This window comes from Palaemon carinicauda, chromosome 8 (assembly GCF_036898095.1).
Source record: "Palaemon carinicauda isolate YSFRI2023 chromosome 8, ASM3689809v2, whole genome shotgun sequence".
In the NCBI taxonomy this organism is placed as follows: domain Eukaryota; kingdom Metazoa; phylum Arthropoda; class Malacostraca; order Decapoda; family Palaemonidae; genus Palaemon; species Palaemon carinicauda.
This window is the reverse complement of record NC_090732.1, coordinates 139725297-139747108: the sequence shown is the minus strand read 5'-3', so window position 1 is coordinate 139747108 and position 21812 is coordinate 139725297. Positions and strand designations below refer to the sequence as shown.

Sequence of the window (21812 nt, the reverse complement as noted above, 5' to 3'; positions counted from 1 at the left end):
GAATGGTACACGGACGCGGACCCATTCCCTCCCAGAAAGGGACAAGTCCCCGAGCTGCAGATCGTTCTCTTCGTCATGAGCGTTATCAAGATACTATCTCGTTATTTAGTCCCATACTAGGACCCTCTAATGGAGGTAACAGACATCATGTCTCTACTTTAGAAGTGATGGACTTAGAATTCCTATTCAGCCCATCAAAATTTCCTCCAGAAGGCCCTCTACATGCAGAGACCCTTCCAAGGAAGAGGGGTTCTATTGGCTCCCAGAAAGCCCAAGAACATCCCGTTCCCTGTAATGAAGGAACTGGGCTGAGGCTAGTCCTAGTTATGCACCTAGGATTATCCAGGAAGTTCAGAAGTTTTCTGCCTTCTATTTATCACAGTACACCTGATCCCTTCATTTTACGAATTCCTTGCCCTTAACGGTTAGGAAAAGACTGGGATCTTAAGGGCAAAATAGAATTCCTAGAAGAATACAAGTCTAGTCAACGAGAAGACAATACGAGTCTTCTTGGAAAAGTAAATTGTTTTGTAAAGCAAAAGGGCCCGAAAACAATCTCATGATCTTCTGCCTGTCCTTCTCTGTCCACCCCTATATTCAGGGTCTGGCGGCCGACAGCACGTTGGCCTTTTGAGGAAGGAGGCAGTGTATCCTTGAATACTATGAGAATGCTAGTTCTTCGGCCTTGTCTCCATATAAACCCTTTAGTAAGCACCAAGGGTATGGCCGACTTTGCGAGAGAGGTCACTTAATGAGATCTTTGGATCCATGGACCATTATCTCTGTGCAAGTCAGCCCCAACTAGACCTCTTCTATATGCCCTTTAAATGGATCTAACGATTGGAATCTTTAATAAATTCCCAATAACATGTGCAGGCTTAGGCCCGCAACGCCACTAAAGCCCATCTAATGGTCTTTGGACAAGGTCCTACATTATGCCTCACCTGTGAACAATGAGGATTGTTCCCTCAACCATCTAACCTAAAATGTTATTTTTTCGGTTCGCTATAGCCTCTGGGACTAGAGTTAGTGTAATAGTGGCCCTATCCTGAGGGCCACAATAAGTGAGAGAACTGCATCTCTTTCTGATCTAACCTTTCTCATTAAAGACGTCCTACCTACTAAGAGGTGGGGCTCCTGGAGAATCTGCCCTCTGAAGGAAGATGTCTCTCTAGGTCTGCTAGAGCGTCTAAGGTCTATCTTCATAGAACTTCAGACTTCAGGAGGAACAGCTCTTTACAGGAGAAAACTTTGGATCAAACTATCCACTACAACTGAGGGCGAAGCTCACCTACCTTTTTCGCGGAGCGGATCCTGACAGTACTCCTGCAGATAAAAGATCCAAGGAAAGTTGCTTCATCACTGAACCTTCCAGTGTGTGGACTTCAGCCTCTTCGTTCACCTACTGATCGGAGATTGTCCAATGCGTCTTACAGACACTATACTAAGCAAATCTATGGATTGAAGCAATATGTGGTGGCGGCAGGTGCTATTTGGACCCTGTCGTCTAGCTCTGCGATGAACAGTAAATTGATTTGGACTATCAATTAAAAGGAGAAGGGGTCAGCAATTTTCGTGTGACCTCCCTTTGAATATGTGTTGCCAAGGTAACACTAAATCTGTTCAGAATCTCAGGTGTGAAATTATACGAATACCACTAGTGCCGTGTGTACATAGTACACAGTGTTGTTAGACTATTTCATGTACAGAAATTATAAAAAAAAGTCTTGTTAAAAGAGCTTTTCTTCAGTTTGAGAGTGGCACTCATCATTTCCCCCTTTCATTTAGCATGTAGTCATTTATTAGGAATAAATGTCTATTAAAATGCAGTTGCGTCCTAATTCGCCCAACAATTGCATGTTTTAAAATACCAGAGTTCCTTAACTTACTCATGTAAGTATTTCTCATATCATTGTATGCTTACAATCAATGGATGGGGACACTGATATTGGTTCCGCAATATATACAATCCTTGAGACCGGTTGTATTCTCAGTGTATACTTATGCTTGTTCATACAATATATGCTACCTTGAGGCCCCTTTCCTACATCTAAAAATGACTCTTCCCTGCAGGGGGCAGGAAGCACTAACATTGTTATGCTTAGTGATGATGACGGATACCGGTAACGTCATTTGTCTCAATTGGCCCTTTTGGCCGTGGAAATATTGCCCCAAGGTTAAGGCACTAACACAAAACCACAGATACATTAATTCTCTGGTATGCTTCCATTAGGACGTCATGGCTTGAGCCCAAAAAACGGATTTTGAGCGAAGCGAAAAATCTATTTTTGGGTGAGATGGCCATGACGTCCTAATGGACCCACCCTTCTTTTCTATGAAAAGATCTTCACGGTTTCCCCCCCTGATCTACTGTATCTGTAGCACCTTGCTCACTGCTACAAGGAATGACCGCCAGAGGGAGTTGGCACGGTTTTGATACGATTGTAGTAGGGGAACCAGGGTAATCTTTGTGGCGGTTACCCTTCTATTCTGCCACGTTTTCCCCTTAGAGCCTAGAGGCGTAAAGGCTATTCGGGGTGCAGATTGCCATGTGGCGTGTCAAGAATACGTCCCCTGATGATATACGATACCTTTGAGAGTAATCTTAAAGGTACTCGCGCCAGAAGTTAGAATTCTGTGAAACCTTTGGTTTGATTCTCTGGGAATATCACTGTAGTCATATATACCCTTCGGAAGCTACTAAAGGAACCTTCCATTAGGACGTCATGGCCATCTCACCCAAAAATAGATTTTTCGCTTCGCTCAAAATCCGTTTTATGGTAGTTGGTCAGATGAAAAACATTATCATGAAGCATTATGGTAATGGTAGCATAGGTTTTATGACATGCAAGATATATTTTACAGAAAAGGCTACACCTACCATAATTGTGAATTGAGCATACTGTACAGTAGTAAATTTTGAGTTTGACTGGGAAAAATCCTCTAAGATTTATTTCTCTTTAGCATTAGTAATCTTTAAATGATTGATAATACCGTAATGGTATTTTTGGGCTCAAGCCATGGCGTCCTGATGGAAGGTTCCTTTTTGGTAGCTTCCTTGGGTATAAGACTACTAAGATATTCCCAGAGAATTTAACCACAGGTTATCACAGAATTCTAACTTCTGGAGCGAGTATCTCAAAGGTTTCCCTTTAAGACATCGTATATCAACAGGGGACGCATGTCTGAACGCGCCACATAGCTATCTTCACCCCGAACAGAGTTAATGCTTCGGTGTGTAAGGGTTGAGAATAGCTGGGAGCCGCTCCACAGCCAATCTCACTCGTGGCTACTACTGATACTCGAGACGTAAACAAACGGGCGCCATTGCTCAAATGACGTCACGCCCGTCTTCATCCTTTGTTTAGTAGCTGCCCTACTTAGACGGATTTTCCCTGTGTTACCTTTATCGTTTTGCATCTACGTTATGTCGTTACCTTCAGCCTCGCCTTCTTCTGGAAAGTTGAGTACAAGGTTCCAGTATTGTTTAGTTAAGCTCTGACCGTAAAGTAAATATTACTTTCCGAGATAATTGCTGTTTTGTGGCAGAGCTGTGCCTCTACCGGACCCGCCATTTTATGGCGTCGTTGTTGTTATGCATGCCTTATTTAGTTAGCCACAACAACGCTTCCGGCCTTATTTACTAATCGAATACATTAGTTTATTTAGTCTTCATAGCTAGGAACTTTTATATCGTGTTTCGACGCTTTTTATCGGTCATCGATTGACCTCATACCAGTCGGCTACTATAGCCCCCAGGCCAGAGAGCCTACATACAAGTGTTCATGCATGATTTATTAGTGATCCTAGGCTAAGTTATGAAGATAGTGGCATTATTTTACAATACTTTTGACCGTGATGCAAATGTTTTTCGCCTTCAGGGACCATATAGGAGATAGGTTAGTCAGTGACTCTTTCTAACCTAACCTACTTGTAGGACCCCTATATGCTTCCTTCATCCCCTGCCTTGGCATTCCCTCTAATTAGCCTTGATTCCTTTTCTGAGTAAAGGGATCAAATGTCTAATAGAGTATATATCGCCTCTCTGTCCTCCCTAAGGGAATGAACCTCCCTTAGGGTTGCGTCCGAGAGTGAGGTTAGGCTAGCCCTACCTCTATGGCTAGGATTGTCTATGACTTTCCTGCGATAGCGATATGTCTTCTTCCTTTCCTAGTTCAGGACTTTTAGCCCTGCTCTAGGTTGGGTTAGGAAGGTTTCTCTGTTCCATGCTGAAACTGTACTCATGCACCGTTTTAGCCGATCTGCCTTATCTTAGGTTAGGGAGTGTCCTCCCTTTCCCTAGTGGCCGCTCTGGTACAGAAACCCTTCCTTGGAAGACTTCTCTCTTCTCCCTTCCCCACCTATCTCTTGTATAGCCTAGCCTATGCTTAGGTTAGTCTATACCCATCTGTCCCCTGTCCTACAACTCCTCCTTAGGGTGGAGTAGTAGGGCTACCCGAGCTTCCATGTGCAGTCCGCTCTGGTACATATACCTTCATAGTGTCCTATGGGGTTAGTTGCTAGAATGATTCTGCATATGGGAGTCTCCCCCCCCTTTGGGTGTCCCCTAGCCCTCCCTTGGGCTACCTTGCTCCCGGTCCTCAGTGACCCCTGCTCCTGGATGTTAGAGCCTGCCTCTATCATGGGTACACCCTCTCAGGGGAGGGGGGGATGTCTGGAGTCCATGACGGAACTTCCTGCATTCCTTCCCTCCCCCCTGTCTCTCTCCCTATCCGGGTGCCGGTCTCTTGCCGCCTCTACTGTCGGCAATACCTGCCTCCTACCTTGGTGACTTTCCCTAACCTTGCCGCCAGCCCCCCGTGTACCGGGGGACTGCCGACTGCCGCCGGCTACTACCGGTGGCTCTCCTCCTCCTAGCTCGTCGTCCGCTCGCCGGTCGGCCGCCGGAGTGCCGGAATCTACTGCCGGCAATCCGGTTCCGCTTTAACCATCCTTATCCCAGTCACCAATCTGGCATCCTCCGACTGCCGGAGCCGCCGCTCCCCTGCCGGCGTGCCGCCGTTGTACCGGCGGCCGCCAACCTGGTATATGACTGACTTTAAACATTGTCTGTCCTAATGCCAGAGACTCTGCTGGAGCGAACTCCGGCATGCCGGCGGCTTGCCGGAAACCCCCGGAGGCGTCAAGAATACTTGCACCCCCTTCTTCTAGCTATCATATGACAATGATAGCCCTATACAGCAAACAGATAGGCTGTTTCTACTATTAAGATCAGTACCTTGGTACTGTTCTGTTAGTGATCATGCTGTCTCTTTGCATTCTTCTAAATTCCAGCATGCTGCGTGCATCTTAGCACGGCTGGTTGCCGGAAGCAGTTACCTTAAAAGGAGGCCTTCTAGCCCCTAGCTTGGGACCGAATGATCTCGGTCCCAATCTTACCCTTGGGTTTTTTCCACGGAATTCCATTACCCTATGGAACTCTAAGGAACTCTATCCGGTGCCTTCGGTCGCTCGGATTATCCAAGGACCAAGCTTACGGTAACCAGCCGGGCGAGATGCATGGAGTATGTTCTCCTTTACTATTTCAATCTCTATGCATCACACCCTTCTTTAAGTTAAAATTAATAATTAATATTAACTTAGTTTAAGAGCCATTCTTATGACTCCCCCATACTCATTTTCTCTTTCTTCCACAGGAGGAGCAGATGAAGTGTGATTTCGCCTTCTGCGCTGTGAAACGCCCGCAGTTTTACGGGCATACGGCTTGCAGGACTCACGCCCCTTGTGCAGACAAGAAAGGGGATCTGAAGTTTTGGAATCCACTGAACTGTACGGTCTGTCAGGCTCACCTAGTTGAAGCCTTCCATAACCCTCCCTCAGCGGAGGTCAGAGACATTTCTCGTGAAAAGCTACGCAAGTGGGTGCGTGGCTTCCAGAAAAATGCCACCGGACCTTACCTGGCCACCGAAGAATTGAGGTCACTTTTGTTCCCTAAGGCCTCCCCTGATTCAGTGATACCCAAAGACGTGATCCCCACTGTCCAAATTACAGTGGAACCTGATGTAGTCATGGCTCAGTCCATGCACGAGTGCCGTTTGGATTCCGAAGATGACGAACAGATTTCGGATGTCTCGGAAGACATGGAGAAAACGCTTATGGCTCAAGGAGCCGAAGATGAAGAAGACAAGGTGGAATACGCCGAGTCGGAGCAAGAGGTTGCTCCTCCTTCCATCCCCGCTCCTACTCCTACACCGTCGGAAATGTCTATTCCGTCTACCTCCTCGACCCCGGATCCTTCTTCTTCTACTCAAGAAATGATCCGACTGATTAGAGCCGTCATGGACGACAGGCTGAAGGAGAACCAGGAGTTCATCAGGTCCATGATGGGATCCAGAGAACCGAAAAGGATTTCGGTTAAGGATCTCCCCGCTTGCTCACATGCCAACCCGTGGAGGTATGCTGAGCATATGGTTATTGCGACCGGCAGGATCTTCGTCAGTGATAAGATCGGCACGGTCCCTTTGGAAGACGTGGAGTTCTTCCCAAACTTTGAGGCCTACCCGGACTGTTACGTCCGTCTTCGTTCCGAACCTGCCTCGAAGGAAGAGACCGAACCTAAGGAAGAGATAGTGTTCGATCTCGCAAAGGCCCAGGCTATGCTAGCCGCCGCATTCAAGAGTAGAGGCTTTACCTGCTCTAAGCTTCCGGCCCTGAGCAAGAAGCACCCTACTTATGTCGCACTGGAAAGTGCGGTTCTTCCATTCTTGGAAAAGGCCTTAGCTGCATGCCTTAAAGCTGCGGATGAAGGGAAAGCCTGCCCTGCATTGGAGGAGTGCAGACCCTTCTCCATAGTTACTCCCCCTGACGCTCGACACTGGAAAGATGTCCAACATACTTTCGTCGTGGGAAGGCTCGATCCTGACGTCGCCGGACGTCAGTTTAATGAAGACCTCCCTAAGCTCAACGATCACCTCCTTCGTCGGGAACAAGATACGAAGGAGAGGCTTGCAGCATCCCTATCTCATCAAGTCCAACTCGAAGTTATGGCCTGTGACACCAGAGTACCAGACCACTACATGGTACTCTCCAAATCCCACTTGATGACTGTAATGAAGGACTTGTACCACTTCATAAAGGCTCGAAGAGCCTGTCGTGAATTCGTGTTTGCAGGTGCCACCGTGAAACACGAACCCCGGAGGCTGATTTCCTCCAACATCTGGGGAAAACACCTCTTTCCTTCTGACCTTGTGAAGGAAATCACTGACAGAGCCGCCACGGAGAATAGGAACCTTCTCCACAAGTGGGGCATGTCCAGGAAAAGGAAACCCTCTCAGGACGACGGACCTCAACCTAAGAGGAAATCCCAAAAACAAAAACCCCAGCAACGTCAACAAAGACGTCAGTTTCCGGGACCCGCTACCTCCCAAGTGGTTGCCCAACCACAACAGACCTTTCAATTGGTCCCCCAACCGGTGTTGTCACAGTCACCGGTCTTCACCCCTGCCTTCGAGCAACAGTCAACTACCTTTCGTGCCAAAGGTAGAGGCTCATACAGGGGTGCAAGCAAAGACGCCTCTCGCCGTCCCTCCAGAGGCAGAGGAGGAAAGGGAGCTAGCGGCCGAGGCAGCAAGCCCTCGGGACACCAGAAGCAATGAAGTGCTTCCGGTGGGAGGAAGACTCCGCCAATTCCAGGATCGTTGGACCTTCGATCCCTGGGCGCACAGCATCGTCAAGAAGGGTCTAGGCTGGAGTTGGACTCAACCACCCCCAATCTTCCAGCAATTCTTCCAACAATCAACCCCCCTTCTGGAAGAATATGTTCTAGATCTCTTGAACAAGAAGGTGATAAGGAAGGTAAAGTCCACCAGGTTCCAAGGGAGACTGTTTTGTGTCCCCAAGAAGGACTCAGACAAACTCAGAGTCATTCTGGACTTATCCCCCCTCAACAAGTTCATAGCGAACGACAAGTTCAAGATGCTGACGCTTCAACAAATAAGGACCCTCCTGCCTCGAGGTTCCTACACGGTCTCCATAGACCTGGCGGATGCCTACTGGCATGTTCCAATGAACCATCACGCTTCCTCCTACCTAGGATTTCGACTCCAAAGGAAAAGCTACGCCTTCCGGGCCATGCCCTTCGGCCTCAACGTGGCCCCTCGGATCTTCACAAAACTGGCGGATGCCATAGTACAACAACTCCGCCTACGAAACGTCCAGGTGATGGCCTACCTCGACGACTGGCTAGTCTGGGCTCCATCGCCCGAAGATTGTGCAAAATCTTGCAACGAAGTCACCCAGTACCTAGAACACCTGGGATTCAAGATCAACGAGAAAAAATCTCGCCTCTCTCCAGCTCAGAAGTTCCAGTGGTTGGGAATCCACTGGAACCTTCAGTCACACCGCCTTTCCATCCCCCAGAAGAAAAGGAAGGAAATAGCAGGGTCTGTCAAGCGACTACTGAAATCCAAACGCATTTCAAGACGCCAGCAGGAACGAGTTCTAGGCTCTCTACAGTTCGCCTCAGTGACAAACCCAGTGCTTCGCGCACAGCTAAAGGATGCCGCGGGAGTCTGGAGACGTTCGGCATCCATCGCTCGAAGAGACCTCAAGAGACGGCTTCCAAACAGACTGCGACTTCTCCTAAAGCTGTGGTCAGAAGAAAAGGCCCTGAAAAGGTCCATTCCTCTCCAACACCCTCTCCATCACTCAACATCCACACGGATGCTTCACTGGAGGGTTGGGGAGGTCACTCCCACCAAAAACAGGCTCAAGGCACCTGGTCTCCCCTGTTCAAGACGTTCCACATAAACATCTTGGAGGCCATGGCGGTCCTTCTAACACTGAAGAAGTTATCCCCGCCGCCCTCGATCCACATCCGTCTAACCCTAGACAACTCGGTGGTAGTTCGTTGTCTCAATCGCCAAGGCTCAAGATCGCCCCAGATAAATCAGGTGCTTCTCCCAATCTTCCGTCTGGCAGAGAAGAAGAAGTGGCACCTGTCTGCAGTTCACCTACAAGGATTCCGCAACGTGACAGCGGATGCTCTATCTCGGACAAACCCGATAGAGTCGGAATGGTCTCTAGACGCAAGATCGTTCTCCTTCATCTCTCACCAAGTCCCAGAACTTCAGATAGATCTCTTTGCAACGAGCGACAACAATCAACTTCCTCGGTATGTGGCCCCGTACGAGGACCCCAAAGCAGAAGCAGTGGATGCCATGTCACTGGACTGGAACAGATGGTCCAAGATCTACCTGTTCCCCCCCACCAACCTTCTGTTGAAAGTCCTCTCCAAACTGAGAACCTTCAAAGGGACAGCGGCCCTAGTGGCTCCCAAGTGGCCTCGGAGCAACTGGTACCCCCTGGTCCTGGAGCTGCAGCCCAAGCTGATCCCTCTCCCGGGCCCAGTTCTCTCTCAACAAGTACAGAAGTCGACTGTCTTCGCTTCATCATCGAAAATCAAGGACCTTCATCTCATGATTTTCTCTCCCTAGCCGCAAAGAAGAGGTTTGGGATCTCGAAGAAAAGTCTGGACTTCCTAGAGGAATACAAGACCGAATCCACAAGACGGCAATATGAATCATCCTGGAGGAAATGGGTCTCCTTTGTCAAGACAAAAAATCCTAAAGAAATCACGATTGATTTCTGCATGTCCTTCTTTATTCACCTTCATGGACAGGGATTAGCAGCCAATACGATATCAACCTGCAAATCGGCCTTGACTAGACCAATTCTATATGCTTTCCAAATTGATCTGTCCAGCGACATCAACAAACTACCGAAAGCATGTGCTCGCCTACGCCCAGCACCCCCACCGAAACCGATCTCCTGGTCACTAGACACGGTACTCCATTTCGCCTCCAACTTGGACAATGATTCATGCCCTCTCAAGGATCTGACTCAGAAAGTTATATTTCTCTTTGCTCTCGCTTCAGGAGCTCGAGTCAGCGAAATAGTGGCATTATCAAGAGAAGAAGGACATATCCTGTTTACCGATACAGGAGAAGTTACCCTCTCCCCTGATCCGACGTTTCTTGCCAAAAATGAATTACCCACCAAAAGATGGGGCCCTTGGAGAATATGCCCCCTGAAGGAGGATGCCTCTCTATGTCCAGTAGAGAGCCTCAAGGTCTATCTTCGCAGAACTTCAAACTTTGGTGGAGGCCAACTCTTCAAAGGAGAAACATCGGGCAGCGACCTGTCACTGAAACAATTAAGAGCGAAAATCACCTACTTCATTCGCAGAGCGGATCCGAACAGTACACCCGCTGGTCATGATCCTAGAAAAGTGGCATCATCTCTGAATTTCTTTCAGAGCATGGACTTTGAAAGCCTTAAAAACTTCACGGGCTGGAAGTCCTCGCGAGTTTTCTTTAAACATTATGCGAAACAAGTGCACGAAGTCAAACATTTTGTGGTAGCCGCAGGTAGTGTTATGAAACCTGCACCTAACTCTGCGTAGAACAGTGAGTTACTTGGGACTCTAACTCTTCGGGTGCCTATGTTGACCCTCGAGCGATTCATAGTGATGTCGAAAAACACTTAGTGCTTTTATAACTGTTCTTATCCCAGGTGAAATGTCATAGTGTCACACAAGTGCCGCATGCCCTGAGCATGATGTGTTTTTTAATCAAAGACTTGCGTTCCTCGAGAACGAGTACCTACTAATAATCTTGAAATTCCTTTTCAGATTCAAGAGCAAGCCTTTATTTCTATGTACATTATAATTACTGTAAATGAACTTTACTTATTGCTGTAAATTATTTAATTTCTGCATTTGTGAAATAAAATTTCTATTTTATTACCTGTGCGTCTCAATCAGCTCCTACTTACTATGAAATACATGCCTGTCATAGTTTTATTAATCCCCCTTTTCCTTATGGTTATGAAGAAATTAAGATGCTTACTCTTAATTTATATTCACTCTGATTATGTAAGGTTCCAACACGAATACTTACTTTTGATACCCGGGAGATGAACTCAATACACAGTGCCCAACCACCACTGGTCTAATTTCAGAATGTTCCTATACAAATACCAAACATTCAGCTTCATCTCCAAGTTCTTCAAGTTCTTCTATCAGGATGAATAGCCCTTCAATACCACTTTGACGTCGGCATAGCCCATGGGAACTTCACTGCCAAGGGGGGCAGGATGCTTCTTCCCTATGGTTCTTTATCAAAGATTACTATGCTGTTTTGTCAATGCCTTGGCACTTACTACTAGGGGAAAATCTACCACGATACATTGATTCTCTGGTACTCTTCCATCAGGACGCCATGGCTTGAGCCCAAAAAACGGATTTTGAGCGAAGCGAAAAATCTATTTTTGGGTGAGATAGCCATGGCGTCCTGATGGACCCTCCCTGCTACTTCGTCCAGTTTTTGATCCCGCCCTGTTCTACTGTATCATGGTGATGGGCAGCAACTGGCTTCAGGATGAAGACGGGCGTGACGTCATTTGAGCAATGGCGCCCGTTTGTTTACGTCTCGAGTATCAGTAGTAGCCACGAGTGAGATTGGCTGTGGAGCGGCTCCCAGCTATTCTCAACCCTTACACACCGAAGAATTAACTCTGTTCGGGGTGAAGATAGCTATGTGGCGCGTTCAGACATGCGTCCCCTGTTGATATACGATGTCTTAAAGGGAAACCTTTGAGATACTCGCTCCAGAAGTTAGAATTCTGTGATAACCTGTGGTTAAATTCTCTGGGAATATCTTAGTAGTCTTATACCCAAGGAAGCTACCAAAAAGGAACCTTCCATCAGGACGCCATGGCTATCTCACCCAAAAATAGATTTTTCGCTTCGCTCAAAATCCGTTATGTGTATCCTGATGAGAATAAAAACCTCATACTATATCAACTTACCCTACTCCCCAAAAACGTGAATGAAATTTTAAGAAATATTTTTCTTAAATTAAAGCAATACCTAGGTCTGCATCTTGCATAGTTTGAGAATGAGTGGGGCTACTGCCTAGTTCCAGGTAGTAAAAGATATGGTACAAATGAAGAAGGAACGTTGCCCATTTTATCGACACTGCTTCTTTAAATCAATTGAAAATCTTTTATATTAGTTATATTAAAATCTTTATTTCCATTACTTTTTTTTGTCTCATAATTATAATTTCCGTGTCTGTGCTTGAGCAGCATCTTGGGTCTACTTTTATCCATTCCATGTTATACGTACCCGTACTATATTTGTTTTAACCTGAATATTCCTCGAGCAACTTTCAGATCTATCAATTCTTTGTATAATTTTACTTAGTTTCTTCTTTCTCAACAATAACAACTAGCAAAAGTTCTACAAAATTTTTCTCCTTTCCCAATGACAACTAGCAAAAGTTCTACAAAATGTCCATGTAGCCTTGCATTGCTAGCTTTTAATTACAGGTACTCTTCATTTAGTCTCATTGGTCATTCTGTGCCTAGCTTTCATACTTCTTTAAATTTGGCCAGTTTGCACCTCTCATTTAAGATTAAATTTTTTTTGGTGACCTCTTAAAGAGGCTAGAAATAGGATTCAGTGGTTGCGTTAAACTAATTCTAATCTTCATAATAATCTCAATAGCTACTAAGTAACATAAATCTTGCACTCATCCAATCATGAATCTGGTAAGGTTAATCTGCAGTTGGTGTGAGACAAGAAAGCAATAGTTACCATAATTACAATAGTAAGTACACAAATAAGTGTAGAGCTTAACTACCGTCTGTCCTTTAGAACAGCCACGTGTCATTGGCTTTCATAGGATATTCAAGAATCTATATGGCCAAAATTAGCTTAGTATTTAATACTGCTCTTTTATAACAAATGGTGTACTGTACTTGTTATTGCATGATGAATTGTCTCATGCTCAGTCAATTCATTTAGGCATAGTTTTCTTTCAAGCATTGTTAATCACCAGCAATATCCAATAAAAGCTTTTTGAGTTGTCCATTGGAATACTAATTTATTTTTGTTCATGTGTGCTTCCCACTGTTGACTGTTATTAAGCAAGATAGAAAAAAGTTATTGCTTCTTTTTGGGGAAAGCATTGCTGTCTAATTTGTAGTTATTTATTACCATTGTGATATCCCCAAAAGTATGTTACATTTATATTCAGCATTTCTTCAACTCCTCTCAGTCCATCAAAGTTCACCTGTTTTGGAAACCTTCATAAAGGATGCATCATAGCTCAGCTAAATTCCTTTGAGGGTCTCCATATGTATCGCCAGAGCAAACTTGCTCCTTTCATCAAAATCTAGAATCACAAACATTTTTCCATAAGAGATTTGTGATGTGAATGTTGGTCACCTGGACTAAAATCCTATATACCTGTTAAAACATTATGGAATAAATAAGATCAGTGATAAGACATTTAGCAACTTCTTAAGCAGTTTATACTAAACATCTGCTAAAACAGAATAGCCTCTTTTCATATAAAGACATTCAAACCCATTATAATCAATGTGTGGAGGGGAATAACTTATTTTCCCTCTCTAAAAGCCACACTGGCCGAGGCAACAATATACATTCCTTGTCTTCATAAAATTTGTTGCTAACTCCTTCAGCCTAACTAAGGGAAACAATTTCTCCATTGACACTGATGGAAGGAAACAGATGATTTTGGTACTTTTAGAAAGGTGAAACTATAGTCTCGTTCTTTCATCCATTTGGAATTTTTTTTTTGCATATTTTAGAGAATTCCTTAGGAGATTGGGAAAATGTGATGGCATGAAGTAAAAATTTAGGCAAACTTGGTAATAACAACTTGGAAAAAAGTTTAAATGTTTTCACAAAGTTTTAGAAAAATTTGTTACATGTGCAAGATTATGAAGAATGCACATTCACCAAATCTTATTTGTTGCCTTTTGTTATATTGACTCATAATATGATGACAGGATTCCTCATAGAAAATATCCTCTATGAAGGTTTAATCCAATTTGATTCTATGTAATAAAAATTTAAAAATAATAAATTCTTTAGTCTCTTCAAAATTTGGTATGAAAGAGGACTACTGGAAATTTACAGTACAGTCATAGACAATAATCAGTATGAACTTGAAAGTTATTCATGATGTGCATTGGCGTTGTCACTAAGGCGGGTATATTTTTGGAACATACCATATTCCATCAGTGGTCTTTCATTTGGTTAATATGTGGTTAAGATTTTACTTTTAAAATCTAAGCATTAGGAAAAGCTATGAAAATTCATGTTCTTTAACCTTCCAACCATTAAAATATGGTAACTAGATAATAATGAAAATAACATTGAATTTATCTTTAGTAACTATTTTATTGTCACAAGTACTTTACTGTGTATAGGAAGACGACCATTGATTTTTAAGGCAAAACTATTGATTCAATATTGTACATAGGAGCACTTTGTCACAATGAATTTCTAATTCACTGTACTCAAATTCTTATAGGCCTCAATTACAGTGTATAACATTGCTATTAATTAGCTAAAAAAATAGAACACTGGTACATATTACGTACAGTTTTACTTCTTACAACTGATAATAACAATGACAAATGAAAGTAAATTGTGACAGGCATTTATTACAATGTAAATTGTTTGCTGCAACTGTAGAGAAGACCTTTGATCCTGAGAACGTACTACAGTAGTACTATTGGAACATGCATATAAACATCTGAAGACGCATGCATAGTACTTCAGGTACTTTTACATAAACGCTACCTAATGGTGTACAGTATATCAGAAAAAAAGTATTCCCTTAACATTTCACAAGATTTCATATTCCAAAGAAAAATATTGAAAAACCCAAACATTAAACTTTTAAATTATGCTAATTGTTTTAAATTACATTTATAACTTGAAATTTCATCAGTAAAAAAAAAAATTAAAAGCAATAGAAAATACTGGTATCAACAAACTCATTCCCCAAAATACAAATTTGCAGGAAATATTTTACTGTAAAAGGTAGGGAATTGTATGCCAGCACCCCAGTACATATAAAGGATGTGCAAGGAGGCAAGATAACAGCAGCTTGGGGCTACAGCATGTAATCTTAATGGGTTAGAATTTTTTGCGACAGGAAAATGGGATAGCATACAGTAACCTTATATTCCAGTGAGTTGTTAATAATGAACACAATGTTTTTGTGATTACAGTATCAAACTATTACTTCTACATCTTGTGAACATTTCACTAAGGGTGTATCTACATGACCAGGCAGTGCCTGATGGCAAATATTAATAGAGCCAACAGGGAAAAAAAATTAACACTGATGACATCGGAAGCAAGAACACGGCGGGCAATCTACCTTGCTGCCTTGTTCATAGTTCGAAGTAGGAATGGCAACACTGGCAGGCACATGAATCTAGAAGAAACATGTTTACTGTATGACATCTGCCTGTTAGTTTTTTGGTTTTTCCTTCATGAATGTTATCTGTATGGTCATAAATGGTTTTACTATCTATAAAAAGATCATATAATTATTTAGGAACATTCTTTTGTATTTCGTCTAAAGTCTCTTTCGTGACACTTGTTGCTCCTGTATATTAGTGGAATGGGTTACCCTTACAGTTCTTCCAATGTGATAGGTTTACAATGTTTCAGATCGGCTTTCTCTATATTCTTTTTAATCTTGCTGCTTATCAAGACGATGATTTTGTACTGCTTCAGACCCAACCACTACCAAATAATTCCCGGGGTCTAAAATTAGACATAAGTGTTCATTTTTTGGGGGGAAAAATAAAGGCCATTGGGCTAAACCAGATCTGGTAGCATTTTGTTGCCAGATCAGTGCCATTGGTTTTTGCACTTCTGACTTAATCGCTGCTCATTCCTGCCACCCATTAATGTCTGATAACGATGTTTGCCCAAGCGGCAGTACTTGGTCATGTCGACACATGAAGGAATATGAACTGTTACAGAGTATATCTGCACTTGATAGTACAAATTAGAAGGTTTTTATCATAATTATTTGCATAAACTTTGCAATATGGTTACAGAATTAGCTCAATACATCAATTAATGTTTGTAACATCATTTTCTGGGTGTAGCATGTAAATAAGGTACTGTACAGTGAAATGACTAAAATATTATTTCTTAGATAAATTACCCTTTGTTCCTATTACATGTTAAGCCTTGCAAAGCAATTTTATAATATACTGTATAGTGCTATGTATAAATTTATGAAAAATTTCTTTCAGCAAAATTGCATAAATAAAAATCTTTCATACATTGAAAAATAATTCAAATTTACTCTTAACAAAGAAATTCTAAAGTTCTTTGGTATCTCTTGGAGAGAAAACTTATTATATGCTATGCAGTACTATCAGTACACAAATATATGAATAACCCCTTATTAACTTTATTATAAATGCAAAGTGAGATTCCGTGCTCATTCATGAGTACTATCAGTCTTAAAATTAAACACATCAACTCCCATACATTGTTATAAATGCAATAAAGGAATGAAATATTGATAGTCAGTTACATTTACCTATATATCATGGCACTTCCCCAATTTTGGAGGGTAGCCAAAAAAAACAAAAACAAAAAAAACAAACTTATTTCTTTGTTCTTGCCTGCCTGATGAGGCCACTGGGGCATAACGACAATTAGAGTAGCGCAAACGCATCCCTGCGTATCGTAAGAGGTGACTAAAAGAGCCAGAACAAGGGGCTGAGAATCCTCTCGTATAGTTACTTCCTGTGAGATATCATTCAGTTACATATATTTTACCAAGTCTGGTATCCAAGGGTGATTTCCTCCTGGTTACAGTTCCATACCCAGACACCATGAAATAGTTGTTCAAGTGTTCAGTCTTCCAACCTGCACTTCAGCAGGGATCATATTTTTACTCTGAATCGTTGCTTTTGGGGAGATAATCTCACTGGGAAACTGATTAAGGACGCTAAGAACACTACAGTACCTGCATGGTTATGTACTGTATATATAACCTTAATTGATAGTCATTATTTAGTAATAATTATCCGGAATGATTACAGTATTTATTATTTTATGGACGGACATATATGAGATTTATGTTTGAGAGGAATTATGGAAATTACCTTAAAACACCAGGATTAAGATGCAGTGTATCTTCCTTTCAGAGACTTACATTACAGTAGTATATATTGTACACATATACTAAAAAAATAGTATAGTTATACAATGTGATAAACTTTGTACACTGAAAGTTTCTTAAAATCCATGCTGAAATTTTTTCTTACCTTTTTTTTCTTTTTAATGGCAGTACATTAATGGATTTCTCCTGAAAATTTTTACTTTATACAAAAGTTATCAAAACTCAGTCTCCCACATGCTGTTAATGCAGGAAATTTCAAGGGCAATTCTCATATAATATTGGATGAATAAAAGAAATTATGTAAAGTGTACTTGACTGGAAACTATTTAGATTTGTTTGAATGGGACTTTGGTAAGATAAATATTTATGAACAAGTGTACTGCACCTACAAATTAGAATTACTGATACATTATAGCTTAAACAAATAAAATAAACCATTCTACATGTCTGTACAGTACAGTCTTGCAATAATACACTTTTCATTATACAGTAGTGGATTGGATTTATGGATATAGCCTGGCACTAGGCCTTGTAAGGCCGTTTAGTCTCCATGAGCATCTATGGTAAAACCTAAGACTTTCACTATAAAGTAAGTTAGAAGTTGAACACCAAGATGGAAGAAATTGAGCTGGAACGGAGATAATGTGGGATATGCAGCTAGGGTCCAATGGACAGCTGTAAAGGCGCTTATGTACATGTCTACAGTGTACTGATCGCACTACCCCCTACAGGGACATTTTACTACAACAAATGTAAATTCTATAATCTTGTTAGGACTAGAGATCTTATTGACATGTATAGTAATTTTAAAGCTGCACAAAGCTAGATAATTTTTTTTTTTTTTTGCAATATAAATGAAAGTACTGTACAGTATTTATACTAACTAATGTGGGTGGCTAAAGTTTACCAAGTCTTGTCTTGTCTTGCACATAGGATTTCCTAAGTGTGTTGACTTCTATTTCCTCTGTACACACAGAAATGACTCCTGTCTGCTGTGTACATTTGATACTACTACAGTGCTGTGACTTGGTGTGCATACTGTAGGGAGAGGTGCTATCTTTAAGCTGTGCAGAAACTTTGCAGCTACTGTATCTTATCTGGTTACTTGCACGATACATTTTAGACAAACGGTGACTAATCTCTAGGATACAGGAAATAAAATGGCTGTTATGTCACAGCCATTTACACTTGAAATTTTGAACAATGGTCTGTTAAATTGCAAGGAGAAATTTTTCCTCTGGCAGCTTTGTAAGGTCTGTCACATCAACTCTTCCCACATTTACTACGCTTAAGAAATATTGTTCTTTGATCGTATAATTCATTGATTGTTTCTTTCCTTTTAATGTCAGACTTTGGAATTCCTATCCTTTCTTGTTTTCCCAAACTTGAAACCTTTATTCCGTTCATGTTTCCTCATTGTCTTTTAAGTGTTTTGAAATAAATGCTAGTCCTGTTTTATTGTGTGGTTGGGTAAAATTTGCTGTAGTACATTATGTGCCAGCTTTCCCAGGTAAACTTGTGAGGGTAACATCCTAATCTGTCGTTTTAAGAGATCCTGGGTTTGACTGTGACATGAGGTAGATTTTTCTTTTCAAATTCCTTGTTGATTTCCATAATAGATTTTAAATATAATGTACAGTAATAATATTTAACATAGAATATATATTTCTAAATATTCTGGAATTATTTATCTTTTTCACATGCATATCACTAAAGTTTTAAGTAATAGAATACACTAGAAACTAAATTCAATCACAACCTTCCAGTTACCAATTTCTAAAACACAATGTCATTACAATATGCAAAAACTGCATGAAATTACCACTACTTGCTGAACCTCAAAACTAAGACTATAAAAGAAAACTCAGCACAAGTTACAGTCCTATTACTGTAAAGGTATATACAGTATATATCACCATGAAGTATATTTAACTGAGGAAATTATGAAGTTCAGATTGAAATATAGTTCTACCAGAAAGAAATTACAAGATCCTTAGTTGATGAATATTTGAAAAAGTTACCATAAAGACCAAATCTAACAATTAGTAATTCAAATGTTATCCATCATGTTTCATCAGTACTGTACAACAAAAGATGTCATTCTCCCAGCTTGATTCTCAAAATAAAAATGTCAATGCAATGTTTGTCAAGATTATGTTGTTCTCCTAAGGAAAGTTTTATATGTACATACTGTACATAACTGTATTTAATAGGTTGAACCTTATACAATATAATCTTTGTCAAGATAACACTTTTAAATAGATTTCACTGCTAATCTTGACATTTTAGAAAAAACAACTTGCTTTATATAATCTATATAGTACATACCTGTACCAGCTTATCATTTGATCAGTAAATTATTTAGGAACAGTAAGTACTGGGCAATTAAAACTCTGACAGGAATAGCCTACCTATTGAATGAATCTGCACTTTACAACCTTTAACAAAAGCCTGTAGCTGAGGAATGGCAAAGTACAGGTAAACAAAGTTTAAAATGATACTTTGCTACATGAATTTAAAAGAATTGCATCTGTACTGGTATCAAACATATACAATTGCAGTACTTAAAAAACTTAAATACACTATTAACAAAACATGAAACACAGTAAAAATATAAATTAATAAATCCTTTGTTCTCTTCTCTGGACTAGATAAAACTATGCATATAATTTAATATAATAAATTCTAAATAAATATTCTTAAAAAATAATCACAATCATAATCTTATTCTTTTGCAGTTACATTTACCAGCATCATTGTAATGTGGATCCATATGCTCCAGAGTTCAACAAAAAGGCAGAGTAAACGTCCCAGTCCAAGGACAATAAGACCTGTTAAGGAGAAAGGTAAAACACCTTAGATATTTTTTTATTATCAATTATCAAGTAAAAAAATACTGTTGTGTAATAGTTTTGCATTGCAGGAATAGGTAGATTATGCATAGGGAATCATTCAGCTGCTCCAAAAAAAGAGAGAGGGATTAAAATCTGTTGTTAAATTTGAATGTACACCTGTAACAACAGAGAAATATGAAAACAATGGAAGAGAGCTGTATGTCATTATTGTGTTAAGCTTTTATAAAGAAACTCTGCCACATGGCCTTATCACACCCTTTTATCTTTTTACATTCATTGTAAACAGAGTACAGTATACTGTAATAGTAAAGTGTGTAAAATGGACAACATATAAGGGGGACATAGGTACAGTACTGTAAATGTGGTTATATGAAAATGGTTTATCCATAAGGTTTCCATTTAATACTCTTAAAGCATAAAATGTGTAGTATCTGTAATATCAAATGTGGCTTCATACCCCTGCTGGTCTATTACAGTACAGTATTCAGAATTGATCGGTATTATCTGACCTTTTTCTCTAATTTGAAAGTTTAAGGATAATATAACCAGAAAATAAACTGTCATGATAATTGGATGGTAAACATACTGTAGAACAATCAAGTGAGAAAAGATAAGCCTGGATGATAGTGGGCACATTTGATCATTGGTTAATCAGGATAGAAATCACTCTCTCAAGACAAATCTTTTTAAGGGTTGGGAGAAGGCATTTGTGGAACACAACAGACCAACATTTGGCAAAAGCTGATGTGATTCTCCCATTTATTTTTATAAATCTTTCTGATGATTCTAAACACCCATGCCATTTGGGCTAACTGTTTTCTGAACAGGGTTAGTGTTCTGTATAAAAAAAACTTACGTGAATGAAAGTTACACAAATCTGTTCTTGGTTTATTTATATTTTTCCCAGCCAGTATGGTTGGTTCTAAGGACTAACTCCCTCCTAGGGATAAGTCTCCTATTAATCTGTTTGGCCTCAATTATGTAACGATAATATTGTTTACTGTGATCTATTTAAAACCACCAACATGATCAGTACTGTAAACTCATTATTACAAAGATGACAGCTTGACTTGTGTGTTTATGACTGTAAACAAGTCAAGTTGTCATCTTTGTAATATTGAGTTTACCTGGGTAGAAAGTGCAGAAACATCATTTGGCAACACTTTAGTTTTTTAATTATAAATCAAAAGTAATAGGCTGCCTAGCAACATTTTTTAGTCTACCGCTTGACAATAGAAGGCATGCATTTTTTCGAATATGTCTTTGAGCTTGTGATATTTTCAGATAAAATTTTTAGTGAAATAATTCACTAAGGCTGCTATGAAATTTGAGAAAAGCCAAGCAATAAACAAAATGATTAGGACATTATGATGTGAAGGAGATTGTTGAAAAATGTTTTGGTATAATTTCAGGTTGGTAAAAATCCAAGGTTATGTAATAAATTAAGAATGTATGTGAAGATATCATTTTATTTTCTTGTACATGTCAAGACAATGATAGAAATGAAGGAGATAATTGCATCATAGGGCATTTAAACTTATACATCTGGTATTTAGCCAGGGTAAACATGAATTAACTTCTACAGGATAATAGGAATACCTGAATTCCTGTGCAGTACTATATTCTCAGTGGCAATCAGGACACTATTAATGTATTCCTGTATAAAGAACATTGAGAGTAAATATCAAATTAAATTTTTATATATTGTTGTATCACTTATCTTGTTCAAAATACATAATTTTCTTTCATTCGCAGGCCTTTGTCTTTCTTCCCCTTTTTCGCAGTAAATAGTTTTTTGCAAAATCTAATTTTCTGTCAGTCTCCCAACTTTACTGTTTTTCCTCCTTTTTTTCCCTGTATCTTCAGCTAGTTTACATACAGTACTTTGCTATCTTTCTTATTATTTTGAAAGTATACTCATGCCCTTACATAATGTGCTTTTATGGAAAAGGATAACCAA

The 21812-nt window shown here is 40.5% G+C and overlaps 1 protein-coding gene and 1 long non-coding RNA gene across 5 annotated transcripts in view; one reads left to right on the top strand and one right to left on the bottom strand.

Moving 5' to 3' along the window:
• LOC137645984 (uncharacterized) overlaps positions 1 to 21812 on the top strand; it is an 80540-nt gene that overhangs the window by 23095 nt on the left and 35633 nt on the right. For both annotated transcript variants that reach the window (XR_011045369.1, XR_011045370.1), the window contains exon 2: positions 19736 to 19843. This is a non-coding gene — a long non-coding RNA (uncharacterized lncRNA). The remainder of the gene's footprint in view (positions 1 to 19735; positions 19844 to 21812) is intronic.
• The window catches only part of LOC137645983 (uncharacterized), a 49962-nt gene continuing 40756 nt past the window's right edge, over positions 12607 to 21812 (bottom strand). For all 3 annotated transcript variants that reach the window (XM_068379091.1, XM_068379090.1, XM_068379089.1), the window contains one exon: positions 12607 to 19828. In XM_068379091.1, the coding sequence (XP_068235192.1) occupies positions 19722 to 19828 (107 nt within the window). In that variant the 3' untranslated portion in view covers positions 12607 to 19721. The remainder of the gene's footprint in view (positions 19829 to 21812) is intronic.